At 39.7% G+C, this 27,640-nt stretch overlaps 1 protein-coding gene across 1 annotated transcript in view; it reads left to right on the top strand.

Moving 5' to 3' along the window:
• LOC103604339 (ADAMTS-like protein 3) overlaps nt 1–27,640 on the top strand; it is a 127,508-nt gene that overhangs the window by 95,954 nt on the left and 3,914 nt on the right. Inside the window, exons 7-10 of the mRNA XM_008588898.1 lie at nt 11,380–11,491; nt 18,392–18,530; nt 19,608–19,658; nt 22,448–22,652. Of these exons, the coding sequence (XP_008587120.1) occupies nt 11,380–11,491; nt 18,392–18,530; nt 19,608–19,658; nt 22,448–22,652 (507 nt within the window). The remainder of the gene's footprint in view (nt 1–11,379; nt 11,492–18,391; nt 18,531–19,607; nt 19,659–22,447; nt 22,653–27,640) is intronic.

Raw genomic sequence — 27,640 nt, 5'->3', positions numbered from 1 at the left:
ACCCATTTCTTCATGCTTCTCAATCAGGATCCTTCTCACCCTGAGTGTTTGCCACTAATCACAAAGGTAGAAACTTTTGGAGTATTGCATATTTTCCTGTAATGTGGACTGTTGAGGGAAATTTTCCTGGTTAAAGTAGTTCAGATACTGCTCTAGTAGTTACCAGAATACACAGCAAAGTTCTATGTATAAATGTATACATGCTATGAATAGTTTTATATAAAAATCTATTCTATATATTTTGGAAATTATTTTGAAGTAGCCAAGTCATTAATTGAGTTTGAATTCATTTTCTTACCACTGCTATAAAACTCGTTTCCCTAATCAAACAGGGGTAATATAATTTTGTAAAGATTAATGTACATTTCTCTTTTGCCATTCTGTGTACTTGACCATCTCCTTTGTAAGCAGAGCTGTCTACCCTGGGGCCTTGAAAGCAGTGGTATGGCAGGTGGTTGACCAGGCTGTTGTTAGCAGAAATGCAAAGAGAATACATTAATGTTTTGATTATTAAAGTAGAATTATTATTATTAGTTTGGACTTTGGTTTTGCAAGTCAGGCTTAGTGAGAGAGATGACGATTTTATAAATTGATTTAGTTTCCCTAACATTTCAAGGGCCAAGTCTGGGGGACTAAATCGTAGCATTTCTTCTGTAACATAGAGGGGACACTCCTTCCTCTGGGAAGGCTGAGCCATGGCTTTTTGTCCTCGAGACAGCATGCACCACAGGGCATGTCCAGTGAGGATGTGGAAAGCCTGCTCCCTCTGCTTCAGGAGACTGTGGGTACAGGAAGGAACAAGGGACAGGATGGAGGAAGCAGGCAGTGAGATGTGTATCATTATGGCCGTCACTCTCCAGAGCAGGGAAGCACATTAAGGAGGTTTCAAGGAAAGCCAAAGGCAGAAAAGCAACATTTGCTCTGCTTCTCATGTAGAACACCAAAAGGAAAATGCCTCATGGTGTGCCTGCCTCCATCCACAACAACCTGCCACATCAGAATGACACTGGTAGTAGTGTCACGAAATGTTTAGTTACAGGTTGAGTCTGGGTTTAGCTCCTGGAGTCTCCCTCCGCTCCCATGTGGTATGGAGGACATCTAGAAAATTCTATGTACTCTTGGCTGGCCAGGGGTTGACACGGTGGTGGCAGAATGACCCTTTAGCTGGGGGGTAAAGGTAGAGTGATCATGTTTCCTACTTTATTTAGAAAAGTTCCAGTTTAGGGCCGGCCCGGTGGTGCACTGGAGAGTGCGCCACCTGGGAGCGCGACGGCGCTCCCGCCGAGGGTTCGGATCCCATGTGGAGACCGGCTCCCGCTCACTGGTTGAGCGCGGTGCGGGCGCGACACCGAGGGTTGCAATCCCGTTACCAGTCAGCAAAAAAGACAAAAAGGAAAAAAAAAAAAAAGAAAGTTCCAGTTTATTTGTGCAGGTTGCCCTGGCTTAATTATTAGTAGCTCCTCCTTTCACTCTCAAAAGCATCGTGGCTTGGACAATAAAGCCGATGGTCTCTAGGTAAAAAGTGCTAAACCAGGCCAGGACTGGCTGGAGTCCTAGCCACACCGCAGAGAACGTGCAGCGTATGAGGAGTGTGGAGGGGGGCCCAGTCACCAGAGGAGCCCAGCAGCCCCTGGCCGTGACAGAACACAGCTGAGTTCACTGGCACTGACACTCCCTCTGGGAACTCCAGTGACCAGGAGGACAAAGGATAGGGTTGTGGGCCCGAGAACAGGATGGGGACCTACACGCTTGGATCCAGGCCCTTTTTCCTTTCCTGCCTCTGTGACATCCTAGGCCAAAAACCCCCGTAGAGAAGAGCAGGCTGAAGGGGAGGACAGACGCCTGAAACTGAAACATCTGATGGGAACTCTTTAAATTATGGAACCAGATTGAGTTTACAGGATTGAATTTCAGTTGAACAGTTTCAATTGTTGTTCCCTCACTCTACAGTTAGGAGGGGACTTGGGAAGCACAGGAGAGGAGTTGGAAGGCGGTGAGGATGGTCTGCCTCCTGCAGTGATTTGAGTCTGTCGTGACTTCACTACTCAATCTCAAAAAACAAAAACAAAGCCTCTGAGGAGAAAAAGACCCTTGCAGATTGAAGTCACTTATTTTTCTAAAGTATTTAGTATTGAAGGGAGGGGCTTTATATATTTAGTTAGCAGTTTTTATTTATTTTAAAAACACGATCTTGTATTTCCTATTTTGCCCATTTTGCGCTCTAAAGGAATACAGTACCATGCCAGTTTTTGCAGAATTTGAGGAACAAATATCCAAAGATAATTCTTCCTGGGATTAAGACGTTCTTAAAATGCTCAGTAATTCTCAATGGTAATAACAGGGACTTTTTCTGAGGAAGAATGATAACACTGCATCATATTCTAATGACATTCGAAGATATTTTTTGTATTAAGAAACCGCTAAACAGCTACCTTGTCTTTTAAAGAGAGCATGTGAAGAACTATAATTGGATGACTTTTCGTCAATATTATAGATTCAAACTACCAGTAGTTTATAGCTCGGGAAAAATAAATGAATTTCAGAATATAAATGTAAAATAAAAGTAAAATATATGGGGCCGGCCCGGTGGTGCACTGGAGAGTGCGCTGCTTGGGAGCGCTGCGGTGCTCCCTCCAAGGGCTCGGATCCCATGTGGAGACCGGTTCCCGCTCGCTGGCTGAGCGCGGTGTAGGCGTGACACCGAGGGTTGCGATCCCGTTACCGGTCAGTAAAAAAGACAAAAAGGTAAAAAATAAATAAATAAATAAAATAAAATATATGGATTTCAGAATCATGTGATAGCAAATAGCGTAATTAGTATAATTTTACCAAAATTTATGATTGAAAGTATCCTTTTAAATAGAACCTATGTCTACAAAGAAATCTAGATTAATTGGCCATTTTAATACATCTCTGAAACTCAAAGTAAGTTTTATTAATTATGCTTTTTTGGCTAGAAGTGGATATTTCTGAACTTAGCAATGACAAATCCATGGAACCATTTTAATTTCTTTTTTTTTTTTCCTTTTTGTCTTTTTTCGTGACCGGCAACAGATCGCAACCCTCAGTGTCGTGCCCGTACCGGACCGGGACGGCAACGGGATCGCAACTCTTGGTGTTGCGCCCGCACCTCGCTCAGCCAGTGAGCGGCCGGTCTGTATGTGGGATCCGAACCCTGGGCGGGAGCGCCGCCGCGCTCCCAAGCGGCGCACTGTAGCAGTGCGCCACCGGGCCGGCCCGTTAATTTCTTAAATGAAGGACCAAGGTTATCACATAAGTGGGCATTTATATAGCACCTTCATCCTGTACAATGAAGAAATGTCTCACTTACCATAAGCTTTGTTTCATTCATCTCATCTTCATGGTCATAAACCAGATTTGCCATTATTTTCTCTCTCTGCTGTCCTATTATTTTTACCTTAAAATACAGTGAGGCAGTTCAGGGGATTATGTGAGTATGTGAATCCTAGGAAACTGTCGCTCCAGGGAGTTTTTTAAATTCCAATATTTCCCTAGAAATGTAAAATTCAGTATTTTCTCTTCTACTTTATAAAAACAAAAAAAATAATGGGCCGGCCTGTGGCTTACTCGGTGTGGTGCTGGTAGCGCCGAGGCCGCGGGTTTGGATCCTATATACGGATGGCTGGTTCACTGGCTGGGCATGGTGCTGACAACACCAAGTCAAGGGTTAAGATCCCCTTACTGGTCATCTTTTAAAAAAATTAAAAAAATAAAAACAACAAAAATAAAGGCACAAAAACCAGCAAAGGAACATAAACCTCAGGTTAGGCAGTATAGTCTACTTTTCCTTCAGCCCGTGCTCATATTAATCAAGTCTTTCTAGTTGGATAAGTAAAAAATGACTGTAAACAGGCAGGACAGCTGCAAGTACATTTGTGAAAGAAAAATTATTTGGGACCAATCAGAGGTGGTTGTTCATATTTCCATTTTCTTTTCTTTTCAAAAGTCCTTGTTGGGGCTCAGCACTTCTGGGCCACAGTCGGGTGGTTCTAAAGCCCTGATTTATTCTCAAGGATCCTGGGCTCTCCTCCGCTGATGGAGAAGTGTTCATGGAGACAGGAAGAAAGCCGTTCATGAGGAGCACATTAACTGGAGACAGTTGTGGAGGAGTCACACCTACCTTTTCCCTACTTGTATTTTCCCTTGAAATGGAATGCAAGGTTATCAGCTGAGAATGAGGATGTGGAAGGAGTTAGAAGTTTGAGGACTGAGGAAGAAGTATGAAATATTTGTTTTAAAGAATGGGAGAGTACGACGGACTAGGGAAAAAAGAGTGTGCTTAGAAGCAGCATTAAGGGCCCATTAAAGGTTAGTGGGCATGGATTTAAAGTAATTTGGTGTGTATTTGCCCTGCACTGAGTGTAAAAGGTACAAGTCCAGGTGTCACGTGCAGACAAGGCAGTGTCCAGAAGCCCAAGAGGTCTTTTTCTTTCTTGTGAACTTCTCAGCAAGGAAAACTTTTCTCAGAAGCTCCATAGTGTAGACCTTTAATCACCTCTCATTGATAAGAATTAGATCACGTGCCCCACTCTAAACCATCCCCTAGTGTGTTAGTCTAGGACCCCACAGAAGCAGATGCCAAGACAGGATGAGATGTGCAGGACATTTATTGGGGGAATGCCTGTGAGAAAAAAATGGAGGAAGCCAGGTGAGGCAGGGAGAGCTGTCTGACTGCAATGGAAATCTGACCAGGAGTGAAGGCAGACTGGGAGGAAGCGTCATAGACTGCAGTAGGAGAACGCAACAGGGCGGTAGGCGAGGGTGCTGACGCTCCAGCGTCTCCCGGGAGCAACCCAGAGCATGCTTGACCTGGAACTGGGCATGTTGGTCTTCTACACTCTTTGCTGTTGTGTATCTGAGTGGAACATTCTCATGGGTCCTACACCTAGCAAGGCAAATGGGAACACAGTGATTCACTGAGATCAGTCAGGATTTATCTAAGACACATGAGGGAGGAATGAACGCTGGAACATGTTGGTAGACAACTGAATGTGTCTATTACAATAAGGATTGTCTCTTTCTGTAAAATATCTGGGCTTGATGCCTCTTCTTTCTCTTCTTTTTTCCCCCTCTTCTTTTCTTCTTTTTCTTCTTGGTAGTAAGGCAGAGGACTTAGAAAACACTTCAGTTTTTCTTAGGCTTATTTTTTTGAGCCAATTATGCAATTTACATTTTTCTACAGGTGTCAAATTCATCTAATTTTTCAAACTTAACTTTTCAAATGTAACTATAGTATTCCTTTATTATTTTAAAAAATCTCCACTGTACCTATAGCTATGTATCTTTTGTTCCTAAAACTTGTTTATTCCTTCCTTGCCTAATTTCTGTTTTGTTCAAACCATCCAAAGATTGTCTCTGAGCCATTTAAGAACTAGATTTTAGTTTTGTTGATTAGCACTCTTAGGGACTTTAAAAATTTTTTCTATTTATGTAAATTTTTACTTTTTATTTTTCTTTACCTTTATATGGGTTTATTTTGGTGGTGTAGTTTTAGCTTCTAGAGCTGAATTCTTAATTTGTTATTTTCTTTTTTTTTTCATTAAATGTATTTAAGGCTATCAGTTTCCCTATATAAAAATTCATAATTTTATTGTAGTGTAGTTTATTAATCTTTAACTTTGTGCTTAGTGCTATTTTTATCCTGGCTAAGAAATCTTTGCCTCATCCAGAGTCATGAAGATCCTCTTCTGTGTTTGCTTCTGGAAGCCTCATTGTTTTATCTTTCACATTAAGGGCTATAATCCACCTAGAATTGATTTTTTGCACATGTTGTGAAGTAGAATCAATATTGTTTTTCTACCTGACCATCCAATTGACCCAGGGCCATTAGGTGAAGGACAACCCTTTCCCTATTTGTCTTAAATCTAGTAACTATAACATGTGGGTATATGTATGGACTCTACTTTGTTTCATTGATATATTTGTCTGTTTGTGCCAATACCATTGTGATTCATCTCCAGTAGCATTAAAATAAGTCTTGAGTATCTGGTAGTGTAAGTTCTTCAGCTTCATTCTTGAAGATTATCTTTGCTGTTCTTGACTCTGCCATTTCCATATCAGTATTTAAATCAGCTTGTCAGTTTTTATAAAATTCTGCTGGATTTTGATGGGAATCGCACTGAATCTGTAAGTCAGGTTGGGGAAAATTGACACCTTTTCAATGCCAAGTCTTCTAATCCATAAACATGGTATATACATGCATTCATTTAGTTCTTTTAAAGTTTCTCTCAATAATGTTTGTAATTTTTAATGTTAATGTTTTGCATATCTTTTATTAAATTTATTCCCAGGTGTTTGTTATTTTGATGTTATTGTAAAAGGTATCCTTTTTTTTCTTCTTTTTTTTCATTTTATATTTGTTAGATGCTGGGGTGTGGAGATCTAATTAATTTCTGTATATTGATGTTGTATTCTTTCTAATTCACTTAATGCTAGTAGTTTGTGAATTCTTTTATATCGTGTACCTACACAATTGTGATGTCTACAAGAAATGACGGTTTTGTTTCTTCTTTTCTAGTTATTATTTTATTTGCTCTTCTTGCTGTAGTGCACTATTTAAGTTATCTGATACAGTGTTGAGTAGAAGTGGTGACAGCCGCTATCTTATTATGCTTTCAGGGGCACAGCTCTCTATAATCCACCGTTCTATATGATGTTTGCTATAGAACTTTTTGCGGAAACTTTATCTGATGAAAGAAATTTTATTTTTTTCTAGTTTGCTTCTTTATCATATACAATTGTAGAATTTTATCAAATGCTTTTTCTACATGTTTTGAGGTGATCAGGAAAAAGGTTTTCTCTTTTTTCCTTTTAATATAATAAGTTACATTGCTTTTTCAAATGTTTTATCAACTGTATCTTCCTGTAATAAACCCCGCTTGGTCTTATCCTTTTCTATTAGATTTTTTTTTTTTTGCACCTGGCTGGCATGGGAATCTGAATCCTTGACCTTGGTGTTATACTATCTTGTTATATCTGTTAGTAGAATTTATTATTAATAAAAATTTATATCCTTTTATATATAGCTGCTTGTGGTTTTCAACTTCTGGCTTTATAACTCTCTTTGATGTAGTTTTCTTTCTATATCATTGATGACTGCTGTTATCTTTATTGTGTCCATCCTTCTGATTTCTCTGGATTTACTGTGCTGTTTCCTTTCTAACTTCTTGAAATGGATGCTTAGATCATTGATTTCTTCCTTTTTTCCCTTATAACATATGAATTTAAATCTATAAAGTTCAAAACATGACATATTTAATTTCACAAATTTTGATATGAAATCTTTTTCATTCAGTTAAATTATTTTATACTTTGTATAAAGATATATTCTTTGACTTATGGATTATTTAGAAGTGTAACATCCAAATATATGGGAATTCCAGTAATCTTTTATTATTTTTTTATAGCTTAATTCTACTGTGCTCAAAGAACATATTCCATACTATTTCAATTTTTTGAAATTTGCAAAACTTGATTTATGGCTCAGAATATAGCAAATTTTGGAGGAGTATTATGTGTAGTCTTCCGTTGTTGGGTATAATGTTCTTCATATGTCAATTAGGAAATGTTTAATTCTGTTATTCAAAATTATAACTTCCTTGATTTTTATCTGTTTATTCAGTCAATTACAGGAAAGATGTGCTAAAAATACCACTATGGCTGTACATTTTGCATTATATATTTTGAAGCAAGATTGTTAGGTACATTCACACTTAAAATCATTACATCTTCTGAGTGAATCAACCCTTTTATCATTATGAAACTATTTTCTTTCAGCCCTTTGAAGATATCTCTCCATTGTCTTCTGGCTTTCATTTATTCTGTTGAGAAGTCAGCTGTCTGTCTATTTTTTGTTCCTTAGAAGGTAATGTGTCTTTTTTCTTTGTCTGCCTTTGAGTGTTTTCTCTTTGTTTTTGGTTGTCATCAATTTGACTATTATGTAGTTAGTGGCTTTCTTCAGCTTGAGGTCTGCTGTTCCTCATGAATCTGTGGCTTGATGTCCACCATCACTTTTGGAAGGTTCTCATTTATTACCTCTTCAGATTAACTTCTGTCCCAAGCTCTTTATTCTCTATTTCTGACACTACAATTCTATCTTTACCTTTATCCAATGTGTCAGATTTCCACTGTCTTCTGATCTGTCATTTTCCTGATTCTCTGCTCAGGTATATCTAATCCAGGAGTCAGAAGATTTTGGCCAGCAAGCCATCCACCTGTTTTTGTAAATAAGGTTTTATTAGAACACAGGCACCATTTGTTTACATATTGTCTGTGGCTACTTTTGCATTTCACCAACAGAGTTAACTAGTTGTAACAGAGACCATATGGCCTTAAAACCTAAAATGTTTACTGTCTTGCTCTTTATGAAAATATTTGCCAAATTCCAGTCTGATTTGCTGTTAAGTTCATCCATTGAGATATTGATTTAAATTATTGCACTTTTTATTTCTAGAATTTCCATTTTGTTTTTATTATAGCTGCTTCTTTTCTAGTGAAATTTCCCATCTTATTGTTTAATTTCTTGAACACTTTAATCATAATATCTTAGTACAGTTTCTCTAAAAAACAGAGCCAAAGGCAAAAGCTACCTGCCAACATTAATGTTTTATGGCGTTGCTAGGTCCTTCCAGCAGGGAAACAAGACATGAAGCCAAGACCAGGATTGGAGATGGTAGTGGTGATGTACTTAAGTTTTTAAGTTTCTATCAGTTAATACCAATATCTGGATTTTCTGTAATTATGTTTATAATGTCTATTTAAAAAATTTTTGGGGGCTGGCCCGGTGGCGCACTGCTACAGTGCGCCACTTGGGAAGTGCGGCAGCACTCCCGCCGAGGGTTCGGATCCCACATACAGACCGGCCGCTCACTGGCTGAGCAAGGTGCGGGAGCAACACCAAGGGTTGCGATCCCGTTGCCGGTCCCGGTCCGGTCCGGGCGCAACACTGAGGGTTGCGATCCGTTGCCAGTCACGAAAAAAGACAAAAAGGAAAAAAAAAAATTTTTTTTAGGTTGTTAAATTCTTTCATATGCCTAGTTATTTTTAAAGTTTGTGCTGTGTATTGTAGATGACAGGCTGTAGATATAATTTGAGACTGGATTATTTTTGCTTGTAGAAGTCAGTTAGGTGAGGAGCCAATCACCTTCATCTAACAAGTAATTGAACTAATTTGAAACTGGGCTTCATTCCCTTTGAAGGCTGGTCTATTTCCATTTCACTTTTATTCTTAGGATAGATCCTTCTAGGGTCCCAGTTGAAAGCCTGGGGTTTACCAATACCCCTCACCTTGACAGGACTTGGACTCCAGTTTTTGCTTCCTCAGCTCCATGGGTCTGATCACTGGTGTGCTCCACTTCTCAGCCACTTGAAAATTGGGAAATATACATTGAGTGGAAAGGTGGTGCCAAATGTGGTGCCAAATGCTGTGCTCACATTTCTGGGCTTACTTTGTGTCTGGGATCTTGGCCCTGCAAATCCTCACTAGTATGGTAGTTCTCTGATGCCTTAAAATACATTGAAAATCTTTTATGCAGTGTTTTTACTTCTTCTCACTGGGAGGATTCATCAGAAACAAGCTGTTCTGTAATAGCCAGAAGCAAAACTCCTTAGCAGTGTTTTCTACCTCTGTAACTCCTGTGCCATCCCCACCCCATCACAATAATGCTGCCCCTCTCTTCCCCTACACACATTGTGTATCTGGAAATTTTTATACCATTTTGTAACTAAATACTCCGAACTATTATTTTTCAATCAACCCTTGTTTAGATTCACTCATAAGCTTTACTGATTTATTTCATCATTATTGCTTCTTGCATCTCACTACTTTTTTCTGGATTGATCATTGATTACTGATTAATAATTTGGTTACAGAATTCTGGATTCAAAATTTTGTTTCTCATCACTTTGAAGATATGATTTTGTTTTCTTGCATCCAGTATTGCTTACAAGAAATCTGATGCCAATCTGATTGTCTCTTCTTTGTATATAATCATTTTTTTCCTTTCTGATAACTTTTAGAATTTTTCTTTATTCTTGTTGAAGTTCTTTTTCATGTCTGGTTAGAATTCAACGAGTATGTAAAAACTGAGGACTCCTGTCTTTCTTAAGGCCGAGGAAATTCTCAGCAATTATATAATCAAATATTGCCTCTTCAATATTCTCTTTATTGTCTCCATCTTTTCTCTAGAAATACTATAGCAGATTTATAAGGTCTTTTTTAAAATTCCCTTTAAAAAAATTAAGCTGTGTTATTTTGTAAACTGCTTCTTTCACTAAATATAGCATGAATGTTTTCTCATATTATGGAATATTCATTTTTCTAATATTACATTTATTTTTATTTTTATATTTTTCTTATTATAATTTTATTTCTTCATTTTTCTTTCCAGTTATATTTTCCAGAGGTTTTTCTAATACATCAATTTTTTAAAATTTTTTTAAATTGACGTATAATAATGATATATATTTATGGTATACAACATGATGTTTTGAATATTGTGGAATGGCTAAGTAGAGCTAATTAACATATGCATTACCTCACATTCTTATTATTTTTTTGTGGGGGGAACGCTTAAAATCTACTTTCTTAACAATTTCCAAGTATACAATCTTAAATCCTGTATGTATGTTGGGATTTCTGGACCTAGTCTCCACGAGCTTATTTTCCTTTTCTTTTTTTCTCTTTGTACTACATTCTGTTTTTCTCAGTTTGTGCATTTATTCAATCACTAGGGAAGCAATGAAAAAAGTAGGGAGAGAACTTGCTGCTTGAGTAAAATCACCTAAAAGTAAATTTACCTCTGTCTGCAATTGTTTACTCATGCTCAGCAGTGCCTGCTTCCTTCTTAGTTACTAGAATGTTCATATTTAAACATTGTTCGTGTACGCTTGAGTTGAGTTTCTGCAGTTGTGTTTTTAGAAATATTTTTCAGAAGGATCTGCTTAAAGTTGCTGTTATTAAAAATGTAAGAATCCCAATTATGTGCTATGTTGTGAGCGAATGCAGATTAAGTCTCAATCCCTGCTGTCATGGAAATTAAAATCAAATGTTTCAGGAAGAAAAAATTATTAAATAACCAAAAAAAAAATCCACCTACATTTTTGTGAACACATTCACAGTTATGAAATTATCTGGAAAAATGACTCCAGGGAGATTTGCTGAAGATCATGCGAGTCCCCATTTATGACAAATCTAAATGAAATGCTGTCACGTCATCAGATCCTTGGAATCTTCATGTAGCATAGTTGATTGTGACGGATGTGTGATTATCTACACAGGGGAAGACTGTTCATCTCATTTGAAAGGTGTGGAAAGCACTAGCTCATTGCAAATGTGTTATCACAGTTCTCTCTGTCCAGACCAGGTACACTGTGGCCAAAGACAGCACGTACCAGTTCTTCTTTTACCAGCCCTTCAGTCATCAGTGGAGACAAACCGACTTCTTTCCCTGCACTGTGACATGTGGAGGAGGTAAGGCACAGACTTTGCTCATGAATATTTAGAGTTCAGAGTGAGAAATTACACATTTGTGTTTTTGACACTGATTTTAAAACTGGTGTGGTAATTAGAGATGTCTAATCGCATAGTACCTTCCTCAGCCATCTGGAGTGCAAATGTCTGGAGTGTTAATGATGTGCATTTGCTCTTATTCTTTTGATAGGTGGGAAACTGGATTTGTCTTTTTTTTTTTTTTTTTTAAAGATGACCGGTAAGGGGATCTTAACCCTTGTCTTGGTGTTGTCAGCACCACGCTCAGCCAGTGAGCGAACCAGCCATCCCTATATGGGATCCGAACCCGGGGCCTTGGTGTTATCAGCACCGCACTCTACCGAGTGAGCCACAGGCCGGCCCAAGAGAAACTGGATTTGTAAAACACCTTTTACTTTTAGCAAAAAGCTAGAAACATGTTTGCATGCATTATTGCGCTTCTCTTCTTGACTGTCCTTAAAGCATGTATTATTTTTAATTTCTTATGGAAAACTTGAGAAGCAGAGAGAGCGAGTGACTTGCCTAGCCCGATCAGCTTAATGGATGTGTTGGTTCTAACATGAGTTTTCTACCTTGTCTCTCCTCAAGTGCAAGAGTATAAACTTACCAAAAAGAGAAAGAGTCTCTATAAGTGGTAAGGGGAAAGTCCTGTTTATTGTCTGCTTAGTTCAAGGTTTTCTTAGACAGTGGAGGAAGGTTTTAGGGCAAGTGTAATCCAGGGCTTCACACACGTGCTACAAAAGAAACATCTTTCAGGCTCAGGTGGAAGAAAATAGTCTATTTAATATGGAGCAGCAATAGTTCCCTGGAGTAAATAAGGAACCAAGCAGAGCCACTGTCAAAATAATCCTGTTTTTCTGAACCAAACTTTTAAATCGTGAAGAGTAAATGGTGCCAACCCAGGAACCATAAGTTACTAGAATTACCAGACAGTCTTTTTTTTTTTTTTTTTTAAAGATGACCGGTAAGGGGATCTTAACCCTTGTCTTGGTGTTGTCAGCACCACGCTCAGCCAGTGAGCGAACCAGCCATCCCTATATGGGATCCGAACCCGGGGCCTTGGTGTTATCAGCACCGCACTCTACCGAGTGAGCCACAGGCCGGCCCAAGAGAAACTGGATTTGTAAAACACCTTTTACTTTTAACAAAAAGCTGGAAACATGTTTGCATGCATTATTGCGCTTCTCTTCTTGACTGTCCTTAAAGCATGTATTATTTTTAATTTCCTATGGAAAACTTGAGAAGCAGAGAGAGCGAGTGACTTGCCTAGCCCGATCAGCTTAATGGATGTGTTGGTTCTAACATGAGTTTTCTACCTTGTCTCTCCTCAAGTGCAAGAGTATAAACTTACCAAAAAGAGAAAGAGTCTCTATAAGTGGTAAGGGGAAAGTCCTGCTTATTGTCTGCCTTCTTAGTTCAAGGTTTTCTTAGACAGTTGAGGAAGGTTTTAGGGCAAGTGTAATCCAGGGCTTCACACACGTGCTACAAAAGAAACATCTTTCAGGCTCAGGTGGAAGAAAATAGTCTATTTAATATGGAGCAGCAATAATTCCCTGGAGTAAATGAGGAAGCAAGCAGAGCCACTGTCAAAATAATCCTGTTTTTCTGAACCAAACTTTTAAATCGTGAAGAGTAAATGGTGCCAACCCAGGAACCATAAGTTACTAGAATTACCAGACAGACTTGCACTGATGCTTCCCCTAAGAGAACCAGACAGCAGTACTAGGTGTTTACCATGTGTCAAGCCATGTGCCTGGTACTCATCATCACGTTGATTCTTCCAAAAAACCCCGAGAAAGGTCTATTTTATGTATGTTTTGTGCATGAGCAAACTGAAACTTAGGAAAGGAAAAGAACGTACTCAAGGAGGTTCAGCTAGTAAACAGCACAGCTAGGATCTGGGTCCAGGTTGGTCTGATGCCAGAGTCATGCTCTGAATGACTTTGCCCTTGTGTTTCCCCTGAACCATTTACCACACTTGGCACCAGGTCCAGGTATACAGGCTTGGGTGTGGACCTATTTGAAGAGCTAGAATAAATCCACTTCTTTCATCCCATCCCAGCCCAACCCAGCCCAACCCAGCCCATTCCAGCCCCAAATCATTTCTCCCTGGAAGGCTACAGAATATCAACTTACTCAGAGAGCCAGAAGCCGAGCTGGAGTTCTGGTCTCTCTCCTTTAAACTATAGTATATCAAGGAGGATTCTTCAGTCAATGTCAGATTCTCATAAATATGCAGATCAGATCTCTCTCTTCTGGGACTTAGGCTCCTCCTGAAACCAGGAAGAAGGCTCTTTTGTGGAAAGCCCTCAGCAGGCCAGACCCCAGTGGGACCTTGTGTCCCTGGAAGTGGAAGAGAAATGGTATGAGGACTGAATGGGGCCCTAGAACGGAAGTAAAAAGTGCATCTTCCCAGTTTACCAGTTGGTTCTTCATAGGGCCAAGCTTGGGGCAATAGACCACCTGATTATGATCCTATAGCAGTGGTTCTCAAAGTGGGATTCCTGGACCAGTAGATCAGGATCTCCTGGGAACTTACTAGAAATGCAGATTCTCAGGCCTTACCCCAGATCTACTGAGTCAGAGACTGTTGGTGTGGTCCTGGCACTCTGTGTTTCAACAGGGTCTCCAGGAGATTATGGTGCATGTTCAACTTTGAGAACCACTGCCTTTAGAAAGCAATGAGTTTGGACATCAGCTGTGGCCATAGTAACATCAGTCTTTTTCCCATATCTGTGTTACTCTGGCATTATCATTTACTTAAGGATTTTTTTTAAAAAGACCTTTTGTCAACTTAAATAAACATATTTTCCAAATGAATTTAATATTACTACCTTAAGTGGAATACTATTATCTCTTGCCATAAATACAACATAATCACAAAAATAAATATAATGAAAACAAAACAGTGGAGTGCATAGCCTTCAATTTCCTGCCATCTCTAACATTCTCTCACTTTATTTTCAATTCCTCCTGAATTTTGTTGAACATTACAAGCATTTTCTTTTTTTTGTCTTTTTTCGTGTCCGGCAACAGATCGGAACCCTCAGTGTCGCGCCCGTACCGGACCGGGACCGGCAACGGGTTCGCACCCCTCGGTGTTGCGCCCGCACCTCGCTCAGCCAGTGAGCGGGAACCGGTCTGTATGTGGGATCCGAACCCTCGGCGGGAGCGCCACTGCGCTCCCAAGTGGCGCACTGTAGCAGTGCGCCACCGGGCCAGCCCTACAAGCATTTTTTGAGGCAAAAACTCCTTTAAATCTTGGAGTCGCTGACTCTCTAGCAGGCTTTAAGGGAAAGTCTTAAAGCTGACTGAGGTAAAACACTGTTTGCAATCAAGACTGTGAGCTGGATAAACCCAATGAGATCTCTTTTAACCCAGGCCTTGGCAACTTTTTTGGCCAATCCTGTTCTCCATAATTTGCATGCCAAACGTACATCAAGAGGAAGCGAGGCCTAGTGGACTGAGCAGTAGAGATGGAGTTCAAGGATCTGGATTCACTTCTTGGTCTTGCCACTAATTATCTCTGAGATGTCTTGGAGCCTTAGTTTCCCATCTGTGAATAGGACTGTCCCTCTAATAGCATTTTGGGGGACAGCATGAGATGATATATGCCTGGCAATTAGTGAGCATTCAGGAAATATCCGTTATGTTAGAAACTAAACCTGAATTTTGTCAAAAATGCGTCTGCACAGTGTCCTCCCTTGGCTGTCCCCCTTCTTGGCATTCTCAGTTATATTGGTCATGAGTGACATGCTACATGCATGACTCAAATGTCACAGTGGAAAGCTCTTGGATTTCATGGGACATACACCTACAAATGCCTGCACTCAGAAACTGAATCCTACCACCTTATTGTCAGGTGGGCCACGGTTCTGGGGAAGACAAGAGTCACGGGCCACACATGAAAGCAAAAGAGATGGTGGGGGCTTTTTTATGCTTACTCTGCAGAAAAACAAACATCTCTTTAGCTTGTTCCTTAGCTCTCACCACACAGTTATTTAGAGGGATGTTTCCATTCGCACCTATAAACTAAAGGAGAAGCTTTCTGTTCTGGGAGGAACTTTTTATGGTGGGATTCAACTTAGTTCAGTTGATTAAAGTCTGGGGAGGAGAATAGGTGTTTCTCATACTTGGGTGCCCGTGGAAAGACACAAACAGTCCTGCCGGAACCATAAATGTGCATGAGAGCACCTAGCAGTGAAATTGTCTCCAAAAATCACGCTGGATGTGAGAACAGAAGGGAGATTTAGGCTGCTTTGGGGTTTCTGCCCTTTTCTGCACACTGGCAGAATTTCAGTACATTTGTTCATAATATAGGAAGGTAATCTGCCTTATTTCTTTGCTTTTAGTTATCTTTAACCTGCAATAAAATTAAAGAGGACAATGAATTGTCTCTCCCCAAATTATAAACACCCATATGCTCCCTGTCTCCTTTTAGAAGCATGTTTCCATTTAGAACAAAGATTTTCTCTGACTCAAGGAGCTGTAATCTCATTTTGTACTTGTTTGGGGGGAAATAAAAACACATGCATGCAATCCACAAGGAAAGCATTACCAAAATTTAATTATATTAGTAATCAAATCTACATGATTTGTGTGAATGGCATTTCAGAGTTATTTTGGATAATCAGGCAAATTAGTTTGCTGGTCTCTAAGGTACCATGGGCACTTGGATGGACTTTCCTGGTCTTGTCTGTAATCATCTGCATGGGACACCTGAGATCAGTCTGGAGGAAGTATCGAGATTGCCATTGTCATCTGATATTGCAGACTTTCTGGCAGATACTGGCACCCAAGTACCATTTTATTGACTCCATTTGGATTTTCATTCTTGTGGTTTCAACCTTGTTTTTTATAATGCATACCAGTCTGTTCTTCTTACATCCAAGACATGTCTTGTAGAAGGCTGTCTAGTGATTTATAAAATCAGATTCCTCTCAGCAATCAGGATTTTAAATGTATTTTTAGACATTTAGACCAATTGGCTGAGGTGGAGAGGTTAGCTTTAGGCATTTTTCTTATTTTCTGAAGAGCTCCTTCTAGTTTTGAAAAATTACCTTAAAAAATGTTTAACTTAACATGACACTTATATAGTGACAGGAAACCTGTAGTAAGATCCTTCTGGAAATAGAAGCGTCATTTTGTGAGTTGTTTTTTAAATTCACAGCACTCTTCTATTTGGAATGTTCATTTTCCTCAGAGACTATACAAATTGGATTTAATAGAACCAGGAATAGGTGTTTATTTCTTCTGCTTTGAAGATTTGTGAGGCTGGGGTTGGGGGGACATAAGTGGATTGATTTTGTTCCTCCCTGTATAGACAGTGCTTAATTCCTCAGTTGGAAAGTTCATTGGCATTGGAGGTGCATGCACTAGGTGCACAGGGCAGCATGAGTGAAATGTGGTATATGAAAACAATGGAATATGATGAAAGAAATATTCAGCCAAACAATAACCCAGCACAAGGGTAGCTCTCAAAAAATGTAATGTTGAGTGAGAAAAGTAGAAAAGAGAACAAGATTTAAAACACACTGTCATTTATTAAGTTAAAAACAAACACACACAAAACAACATCAGACAGTTGCATATTTAAGGACACATAAATAATAAATCAGAATAGCTGTCTCTGAGGGGATTGGAATGGCAATGGCAATGGGGAAAGAAACAGAAATATAAGGAAATGAGAGAGGGGCCTCGCACACTGGGGAGAATGAAGAACTAACCTCAGCCTGAGGTCCAAACATTTCTTAAGAGGCGTCTATTGTAACTTTTTAGTTGTAAGTGCTGAGAGTATCGCCGTCACTTCAAGTAGTCGTTCTCAATCTTGGCCACACATTTTAGTCATCTTAGAAGAACCTGAGAAAGTTTTTTTTTTGTCTTTTGTCTTTTTCCGTGTCCGGCAACGGATCGCAACCCTCAGTGTCGCCCCTGTACCGGACCGGGACCGGCAACGGGATCGCAACCCTTGGCGCTGCTCCCGCGCCTCGCTCAGCCAGTGAGCGGGAACCGGTCTGTATGTGGGATCCGAACCCTCGGGCGGGAGCGCCGCCGCGCTTCCCAAGGGGCGCACCATCCAGTGCGCCACCGGGCCGGCCCATGAGAAAGTTTTTTAAAAGTACTTATTTCCCGGCCCCCAGCTGCAGTGCTTTTACTGAATTGGACCATGAAGGGTGTGGGGCTACAGCAATAGCTCGCTAATTTTCTGGTTAGGGCCCACGGACCCTTCAAACCCATTGTACAGGCTGGGTCCCCAGACCCCTCACACGCCTGGCTGGGTCAGCAGACTCCTCACACACAGGTCCATGCTAGGTAATTGGGAAAGATCCCGGGAGCCATTGGCAGATGACAGGAGCTCAGTTCTCAGCAGCTGCAGCTCACGGCAGCAGTAGCAGCAGCGGTGGTGGCCTCTCGGGGGCACCCCAGGGGGGCACTGGCAGGAACAGCTTGCAGCAACAGCACCCAGCGGCAGTAGCGACATGGGGGGCGGGGGGGCAGCACTGTGGATCAGAGCCACTCGTCCTTTATACTTAAGTCATAACCCAGGACACCTGGGTGCACATGCGCAATTATTAGGCAATAACCAAGGAACACCACCTGGGCGCACGTGGATATTTACATCAAATGCTGGGTAAGATTCTGAACATCTGAGGGGCCCTGACCTTTTTCCAGTATTTTCCCTACAAAGGGACCTGGGCGTTGCTGTATGTTGAAAGCTCCCATGTGGTTCTGTTATATAGCCAGGGCTGAGAACCACTGCGTTAAGTTTTTTAAAGAGGAAAAAACAAAAACGAAAACAAAAAAACTGCGGGCAAGTGATAATGTTGTCAACTAAAAGTGAAACAGATACAATATTCAGACTTTCCTTTTCTACCACTGTAGGTTATCAGCTCAATTCTGCTGAATGTGTGGATATCCGCTTGAAGAGGGTTGTTCCTGACCATTACTGCCATTACTATCCTGAAAATGTAAAACCCAAACCAAAACTGAAGGAATGCAGCATGGATCCTTGCCCATCGAGGTCTGTGTAATTGCCCACACATTTTTTTTACTTTAAAAAGAAACAAATCAACTGCGGCTGAGACTGATCCATCCTTGCAGGGCAATACACATTTGCATTTCCTGACTTTGAACATACACTGGTGGCAGGTGCCTGCATTCACATTTATAACTGTGGGCAGTAGGGATTAGGACACGTTTGCTCATCTGTTCACTCAGTCCAGCTCTCTGTTGTCACGGGCTATGTGTCCATAAGCCCTTTATAATGAACCTTTTTGAGCACCTCCTGCATATAAATTATTAAAGATCTCTTCATCAAGTGTGATATCTAGTCCATCTGCTAGTCATAAATACCTTTCACTCACTATTTAACTTTTAAACTGGGTCACCCATTACCACATTTTGACTTAGTGTTCACATTAAATTTAGTATAAATAATGTATTGTGCAAGGAAGTAAAAAATTTTAATGCCAAAGCAGAAAAGCCATGCATAAACTACCCTATTGCATTATTTAGTACCTGCTGACTTGGATTGCTTGGGGAAGTTTCCTGGCTTTACTACAGTATCTTAAAATAACAGCACAATATCAAGTCCCAGAATCCCCCGTATATCTGCCAGCTGGCTAAGGCAGAAGTGTGCAAGTGGAAAGGAAACGTTCTCAGTGGATTTCATTTCCTATCAGTATACTGCCCATTTTCTGCAATCCTGATTGAACATAATAATTAATGGAGACCTTTCAAAGAAAAAATTCTGTGAAATAAAGTGGCTTTCTGAAGATCCTACTAATGTGACAGTGTGTTAATATCAATTATATATTTTATCAGAATAATGATAATAAAAAGGAATAAATAGATTATCTAAATTAAGAGAATTTTTTCCTTTGGTTAATACACCTCTACTTCTGTTTTCTATATTTTTATATGCATCTGGGAATTGTTTGTGTCAGAGATGTTCCTGAAAATTAAAGAGAAAAGTGGCTGAATTTTGGGAAATGGTTCATAATACTTGGCATTGTAGTTTTGTCAAATCTGTATTAGTCAATTAATAAATGTGTTAATTGACTTAGAAATGATATTTTCATGATGATTTCATTTGTAGTGATGGATTTAAAGAAATTATGCCCTATGACCACTTCCAACCTCTTCCTCGGTGAGTTATGTTTTTCCTTTTTCCTTTTTTTTTTTTTTTCCTTTTTGTCTTTTTTTGTGACCGGTAACGGGATCGCAACCCTCGGTGTTGTGCCCGCACCGCGCTCAACCAGTGAGCAGACCGGTCTCTATATGGGATCTGACGGTCTCTATATGGTATCCGAACCCTCGGCGGGAGTGCCGCCGCGCTCCCAAGCACCGCACTCTACCGAGTGCGCCACCAGGCCGGCCCTTTCCTTTTTCCTTTTTGCAGTTTATTGGAAGTTGTTTGCAAGGAACGATAGCACCCGTGGCAATAGTCTACAGTGTATGAGGGATAGATCTGAAACCCTGTTCAGAGCTAAAGGAAAATGGGCTTTGACTCAGTAATAATTATTTCTAAGAATTAGATGAAATAGGCTGCCTCTAAGTGATGTTTCCCATCACTGGAGATGTCAAGCATATTATAGAAAGAGCCTAAAGCATTGTAATTGATCAGAAATTTGAATCTCCCACTTTTTTTAACAAAGAAGATAAATGTATTCAAAATAAAATCTCTATGGCATTCTCTACCATTTTATATTTATTTATTTATTTATTTATAAAAGGGAAATTTAATATATATGCATACATTAATAAAACCAAAAGATCTCATAGCAACAATTACTTTTGTACCTTAGTAAACTAGAAAATAAAGAGCAAACTAAGCCCAGACCAAGCAAAGGAAGTAAATAATAAAAGTTAGAGCATAGATAAAAGAAATAGAAAATAGAAAAAAAATAGAGAAAATCCATGAAACCAAAAGTTGGTACTTTGATGAGATCCACAAAATACACAAACCTTTACTAGATGGACTAAGAAAAAAGAGAGAAGACTGAAATAACTAAAATCAGAAATGAAAGAGGGCTCATTACAACCAGATTTATAGATATCAAAAGGCTAATAAAAGAATACCATGAATAATTGTTGGTCAACAATTTAGATCATCTAGATGAAGTGAATAAATTCCTACAAACACACCACCTATCAAGACTCAATTATGAAAAAACACAAAGTTAGAACAGAACTAGAGTTGGTAAGATGAGTGATTATCATTTTTATGGTTTCCTGATGAAGGACTCTCTTGAGGATTTCTTTCAGGGCTGGTGGTGTGGTGGTGAACTCCTGTGGTTTTTCTTTGTCTAGAAAATACACGATTTCTTCCCAATTTCTGAAGGATAGCCTTACTGGGTGTAGTATTCTTGGCTGGCAGTGTTCTTCTTTAGTATTTTGAATATATCATCCCACTTTCTCCTGGCCTGTAGAGTTTCTCTTGAGAAATGTGCTGTTAGTCTGAAAGGGGCTCCCATACAGGTGACTTCATGCTAAAAAGAAGCAGGGAAACCGTCATTGAGCCTTGCCAGTTTGACTGTAATGTGTCTTAGAAAGGATCTTTTTGGATTGTATCTGTTTGGGGATCTTTGAACCTCCTAGTTCTGAATGTCTGTCTTTCCCTATACCTAGGAAGTTTTCCATTATTATTTCTTTGAATAGGTTTCTCATGCCTTTTCTTTTCTCCTCCCCTTCTGGAACACCTATGATTCAAATGTTTGTGCACTTAAGGTTGTCTGCTAGCTCTCTTAGATTTTCTTCATTTTTTAAAATTGCTTTTATTTTTCTTTTTGGTCCACCTGGGTTATTTCAAAAAGACTATCTTCAAGATCAGAAATTCTTTCTCCTGCTTGTTCTAGCCTGCTGCTTAATTGTGTTTTTTATTTAGTTGAGTGAATCTTTCAGTTCCATGAGTTCTGCTACACTCTTTTTTAAGGTATTAATCTTTTTGTAAATGTCCTCCTTCATATCCTGGATTTTTTTTCTGGTATCATTATGTTGTCTGAGTCTTCTCGTATCTCAATGAGTTTCCTTAAGATTGTTGCTCAGAATTCCTTTTCAGTCATTTCAAGGGTTTCCTGCTGTATATGGTCTGGTATTTGAGAATTACTGTATTCTTTTGGTGGTGTCATATTTTCTTGGTTTTTCGTATTTCTAGTATCTCTGCATTGATGTCTGGTTATCTGGTAGAGCAGTTGCTCCTTCTGTTACTCTGCAGTGGGCTTTGAGGAGAGAGACGTCTTCTTTTACCTGGCTCCACTGGTGATTCTTCTTGTGTCAGTGCAGCCGAGTGTCTGACGGGCCGCCTGCACAACTGCTCTGGCTACTTCTGTGGCGTTGAGCCACTATTGCAGTAGCTGTGGCTGTGGCAGTGGCTGTGGTGGGCCACCAGTGTGGAAATGGTATTTTTAGATTGCTCCTTGCATGCTTCCAGGTGGGGGATGATGCCCTTGGCTCTTGGCTAGGACCCCAGTTGTGCTCTGCTTCTTACCTGCTTCCAGACAGAGGGGGCTGCCCTTGGCTCCTTGAAATTTGAATCCCGTTTTATACCTAGATTGCTTATATGGTTCTTTCTCACTGAGTTTCTATGATTCCCTAATAATATTGTCCATTAGTATTTTATAGTTTAGAGACAGTTTAAAAGATGCTTTTACACTCATATTGTAATTGGTTTAGTTCTCACGATAGCCCCATGAAGGGTTACTAGGGCAGGTGTATTATTCCCATTTGACAGAAACCTCAGTTTCAGAGGAGTTAAGTTCCCTGTGACTACAGATTGTGTATAGCAGTTAAGATTAAAGTCTTATAACTCCAAGTCCTGTGCTGTTTCAACTGAAGCACAACTGATAACTTGAGGCCATACTTTATGCAACCATCTTTGCAAACTTGAAACAAACAAACAACAAATAAATAATTTATTTTTATTTGTTTGCTTTTGAGCTGGGAACATAATCCTTGGACGTCTTGTTCGGTGTCCTGTGGAGGAGGGATTCAGAAACGGACCTTTGTGTGTGTGGAGGAATCCATGCATGGAGAGATACTACAAGTGGAAGAATGGAAGTGCATGTATGCGCCCAAACCCAAGGTTATGCAAACTTGCAATCTGTTCGATTGCCCCAAGTGGATCGCCATGGAGTGGTCTCAGGTGAGATTTGAGAACATGACACTCTTAATTCAATGTCAGATTTTGATGACTCTCTGGTATGTGCCCAACACTGTATTGACAGCATGGGGATGCAAAAGTTGTACATGAACCTGGTCCCTCCTTCTAAAGAGCTTAGGAAGACAGAGGACAATAATGTAAGAGAGACCACAAGCATCAGCATAGGTCAGGGTAATTAATATTCAGGACTGTCGTACATCTGGAAGGAACAGATGTTGAAGGAAACAGTCAATCGGGAAGTCTTCATTGCTCTTGTAGTGCTTAACTGATCTTTGAAGATATGTAGAATTTAAACAAGGAAGGGCCTAGAGAGAACATCACTGTGGGAGATGGCCAAGCAGAGATGGCTGAGCAAAGGCAGGAATGACATGAAGTGACTAAAGTTGAAAAGGACCCTAATTCCTCTAGATCAAAGAGAGAACCCATCTTACTAAGAATTGGAAGATTAAGGTGGAAATACTGACCTGACTTTAGAAGTGTGTCCTTGGTCCAATAGTCACTAAAAAGTTTCACAATTTTTTTTTTGAAGAAAATAATATATTTTAAGCAATTGAGGCAAGATAGCCTAAGATTGGGCTATCATTGGGAAAGAAAGATCAGGGGCAGAATGTACCCTATTTGGAAATCATTGAGGGGTCAGGTTGTAGGAAAAATGAAAAGAGAAGAAGGGAAATATCCCAGAGGTATGACAAGCCTTGTAAGATTAGCTCAGTATCCCCTTTCTAGGGAGATGACTGAGTGAGCCTCCAGAATAAGTGAAGTGCAGCTGGATTAGACGTGACTGACTCAAGTTCCTCTAGCTCTTCTGAGTGAGTTCTACATATTTAGTTCAACATATTCATGCGTTCATATACCTGTTCAACTGTTTATTCAATGTGTCAGCTGCCATGCTAGGAAGTAAGTAAAACTTGCTCCTACTTCCCAAAAGCTTAGAATCCAGTGGCTCAGGAGTGGAAGCAAACACATAATTGCGATACAGTGTAACACTGTGCGTGAGTGGCACCCTGTGTGCGGTATCCAAGGGACACGAGGTGAAATGATTCACTTTGTCGGAAGGTGTCAGAAACGGCTCCAGAGAGGAGGCAGCACTTGAGTTGGAACTTGAAAAAATAAGCAAGCTTGCCAGGTGAACACCTACTTCAGTCTTTTTCCAATATCCCCATTACCAGGTAAATGCCATTACCCTGTAGAACTTCATTCATACTTGTTAGGGCAGAAGTTATCAGTTCTTTTTTTGTTCACATACCCCCTAAAAGAAGTTTGGAAAATCACATACCCCTTCACATTATTTAACTTGACATCTAAATTTTTTATCACAAGTTTAAATAATTTCAAAGAATATCATTTCCAACGTGATGTGAATGCTGACATTTAAAAATAAAAGTGTTATAGCATTTAAAAAAAATGTGTCCAGTGGAATCTCAATGCCGTGATGATTTATATTGTTACCGTCTTTCATTTTCAAAACACATGAACAAGCTCTTCTTTAGCAATTTGCATATTTTACATATTTTCCCTTTGAATTCACATTTTCCATCCATTCTCCCCACAGAATTTTATCCTAATATTATGTATTTTTATGCCTTGAAGTGTTTTCTTGATTACACTATTGTACTTCTTTTCGAGAAGATATGTATAGTAATTGAAACTAATTTATTTTAGTTTCCTGTGGCCATAAGGCTCTAAATATTAAAAATGTTCTCCTGAGTTGAGTTATTATTAAATTTAATTTTAGTGTACAATTGAAACAACATAAATATATTTTAAATGTTGGTAAATAATGATTGTACAAAAAATTAAATTTTCATTTGAAATCAGTCTTTCTAAAAGATGAATGAGGCTTAAAAAAATAGTCCATATATTTATTGCCAGAATGAGACATGGGCTCAGCAATAATTTTATTGTTACTTTTTGGTGTCTATCTTTTGTTTTGTTTTGCATGTATGCACTAGAAAAGCTTGTTCACATAAATTCATAGACTGTAGTGAAAGCATTTTATTTCAACAAGGTCATTCAGTTCTTTGAACTCCTGAGTTATATGCCAAAAATCATGTGGTGGTCTGTTATAAAAAAATTACTTTTAATGATCTACCAACTGGCAATTTAATTAAGTCCTTTTTCAATCTTGTTGAAAGCAAAGAATACCATCTCAGTTGCAGAAGGATTTGGTACTTAGTCTGTAGGGACTTTCACTTTTTCAGCCCCCAATCAACATTATTTCTACAACCTGTAGAGCTTGTTTTCAGCCCATGTAAGTCCTAGCCGTGTATTTTGTGTTGGCTTTAGAGCATTTATACCACTTCCCAATCATTATCTTCACTTTATCATCATTTATAATACCAAAATGAAGCCTGGTTAACCAACTCATCTCATTCACCATAGTTAACTTCTAATACTTTTCACTTTTTTCAAAAATCAAATACATTCTCAGTGATGAGGATTTTCTATCATTGAGGATATATTCAGCTCTAAAGAGTTATTCTGGAAGTGTTGTGAACACTGACAACATCGTTGGGGTAAGTGTCCTTCCCAGAGGGGCTACTTAGAAGGAGACAATCCTCTTTTGGATTGACCACTTATAGTATAGTTACACCTGATACTATTTTCTTTCTCTTTGGGCAGCTTTTTTTTTTCTTGGCCAATATAAAATGGCTTTTCAAGATCATATATATATTTTAAATTTATAAATTTGGGGTAAGTGAGTCAGTTTCCCAGAAACAGGGTCTAATCTCAAACTTCACTCAATTCATTACAGTATTTGTTTAGTGNAAGAATGTTTATCTTCAAGGCTGAATTTCCCAGCCACCTTTGCGGGATGCCATCATGCCAAATCATCTGCATCATGTGCCAGAGTTCTGAACAATGAGATGGGAGGGGAAGCTGTTGGGTGAGAAAGTTCCTCAAAAGGGAGGCCAGCTCAGCATCTCACACCCCTTTTGTCCTCTGCCCTGCTCCTTTCTGACTGGAGCAGGGCAGAGGACAGAAGGGGTGTGAGCCACTGACAGGGTTATTGTGACCAGGGGAGAGACAGAGGTTTGAAAGCACAAAACAGGAAGGAGGCATTGGGTACATAAATGGCAGTGCCTCTTCTAGCTTTGCTCCAAAATGGGTCGTGGGTCCTTGAAAATCTCAAAACATAATTGGGTTTAATCTAATCACAAATAGATGTATGTGACATGGATCTCTACGAGAAAACGGTGGCTCAGATTCCAAGCATGCTTAGGGCAGGCTACTCACACTGATCAGAGGAGGTGGTGGGGCACGGTGGGGCACGGCAGGGTTGAAGTGGAAAAGGGTGCTTTCTGTTTACAAAACTGTTTCATATTGTGGTTGCTCACTTTTTAATGATAAAAATATCTTCTCTGAATTCAGAAGTAATAGGTGCTCATAGTACAAATGTAAACAGCAGGATAACAGCTAAAGAGAATGTGATTCTTCTGTCATCCCCCCTTTCCTGATGCACCCACCATGGCCTGTTTGTGTCCATGCTTCCAGTTTTGTGGCATACATATAAACACATACACACACACACACACACACACGAACGCATGTGCTCTTAAAAGGGATCATAATGTCTGTATTTGCTTGACACTTTTCTCTTTTGAATATTGTTTTAGTCAGAGTTCTCCAGAGAGATGGAATGACAGACCATGCACATGATGGTGGTCAGAGGAATAGGCTGTACCGTATAGCCTAGGTGCAGTGGGCTATATCATCTAGGTTTGTGTGAGGACATTCTATGTTGTTTGCATAATGACAAAATTGCCCAACAATGCATTTCTCAGAATGCATCCCTATCATTAAGTGATGTGTGACTGTGTATGAAGAGAGATATGAGAAGGGATTTGTTAGGGGCATTGGCTCACTCGATTATGGAGGCTGAGAAGTTCCACAATATGCTGTCTGTAAGCTGGAGTATCAGGGAAGCTGGTAGTGTGGCTCAGTCCAAGTATGAAAGTCTCAGAACCAGAGAAGCTGATGATGTAACTCTGTCTGAGGCTGAAGCCCCAAGAGACTGGCGGGGGATTGGGTGGGATGTCACTGGTGTGAGTCCCAGGGGCCAAAGGCAGAAGAACCTGAAGTTTGGATGCTGAAGGGCAGGAGAGGAAGGGTATCCTGGATCTGGAAGAGTGAGAGAGAATTTACTTTCCTCTGTCTTTTTGTTTCATCCAGTCCCTTGGCTGATTAGAGAGAGGGTGCCTGTCCACACTGATGGTGGAACTTCCCTACTCAGTCCACTGACTCAAATGCCAATCTCCTCTGCAAACACACTGACAGACACACCTGGGGCAGCCCACTCATTCTAATCAAATGCCAAACCACCTGGGTTTCCCTTTCAGCAGAAGAGGGATGGGTTCAGTGCCTACTGAAGCACTGTGAATAATTACTACTTTACCAGCTATCTGGGTATCCCTTAATCCAGTCAAGTTGACACCAACATCAACCACCACAAATACCTTTCTACAATAATTTATATAGGTCTGCCTCATTCTTTTTATGGACTGTATTGTATTCTATTACCTGAATATAATATAATTTACTCAGTACCAATTGTAGGACGATTAGGATATTTCTAATATTTTGCTCTTTCAGACGATGCTGTGATAAATAACCTTGTACTTTACATGTACATGTTTTCTGTAGGATAAATTCCTAAAAATGGAACAAATGGATCAAAATAGGGTGTATTTGAAATTTGAATAAATATGGGTGCATTTCTCAATAGAGGGCTGTAGCAATGTCCACTTTCACTCTTTCTGTAAGAATTCTCAGCTCCTTACACTCTTGATAACAACTGGTATTTAAGGTTTGCTATCTTAATGGTTGTGAAAATGATATCTCAGTTTTTAGCTTGGAATTTTGAATGTTTGAGTTTTGTTTGAATTTTTTTCTTGTTTAGTTTCCCTGAGTAAGCTCTTTTCCATTAATTGCCTTTTTAAATCCTTTGTCCATATCTTCTTCTGGGCTTC

The sequence above is a fragment of the Galeopterus variegatus genome, unplaced genomic scaffold (genome assembly GCF_000696425.1).
Source record: "Galeopterus variegatus unplaced genomic scaffold, G_variegatus-3.0.2 Scaffold5092, whole genome shotgun sequence".
NCBI lineage: Eukaryota > Metazoa > Chordata > Mammalia > Dermoptera > Cynocephalidae > Galeopterus > Galeopterus variegatus.
Note: the sequence above shows the minus strand (reverse complement) of the source record. Positions and strands in the feature narration are given on the sequence as shown.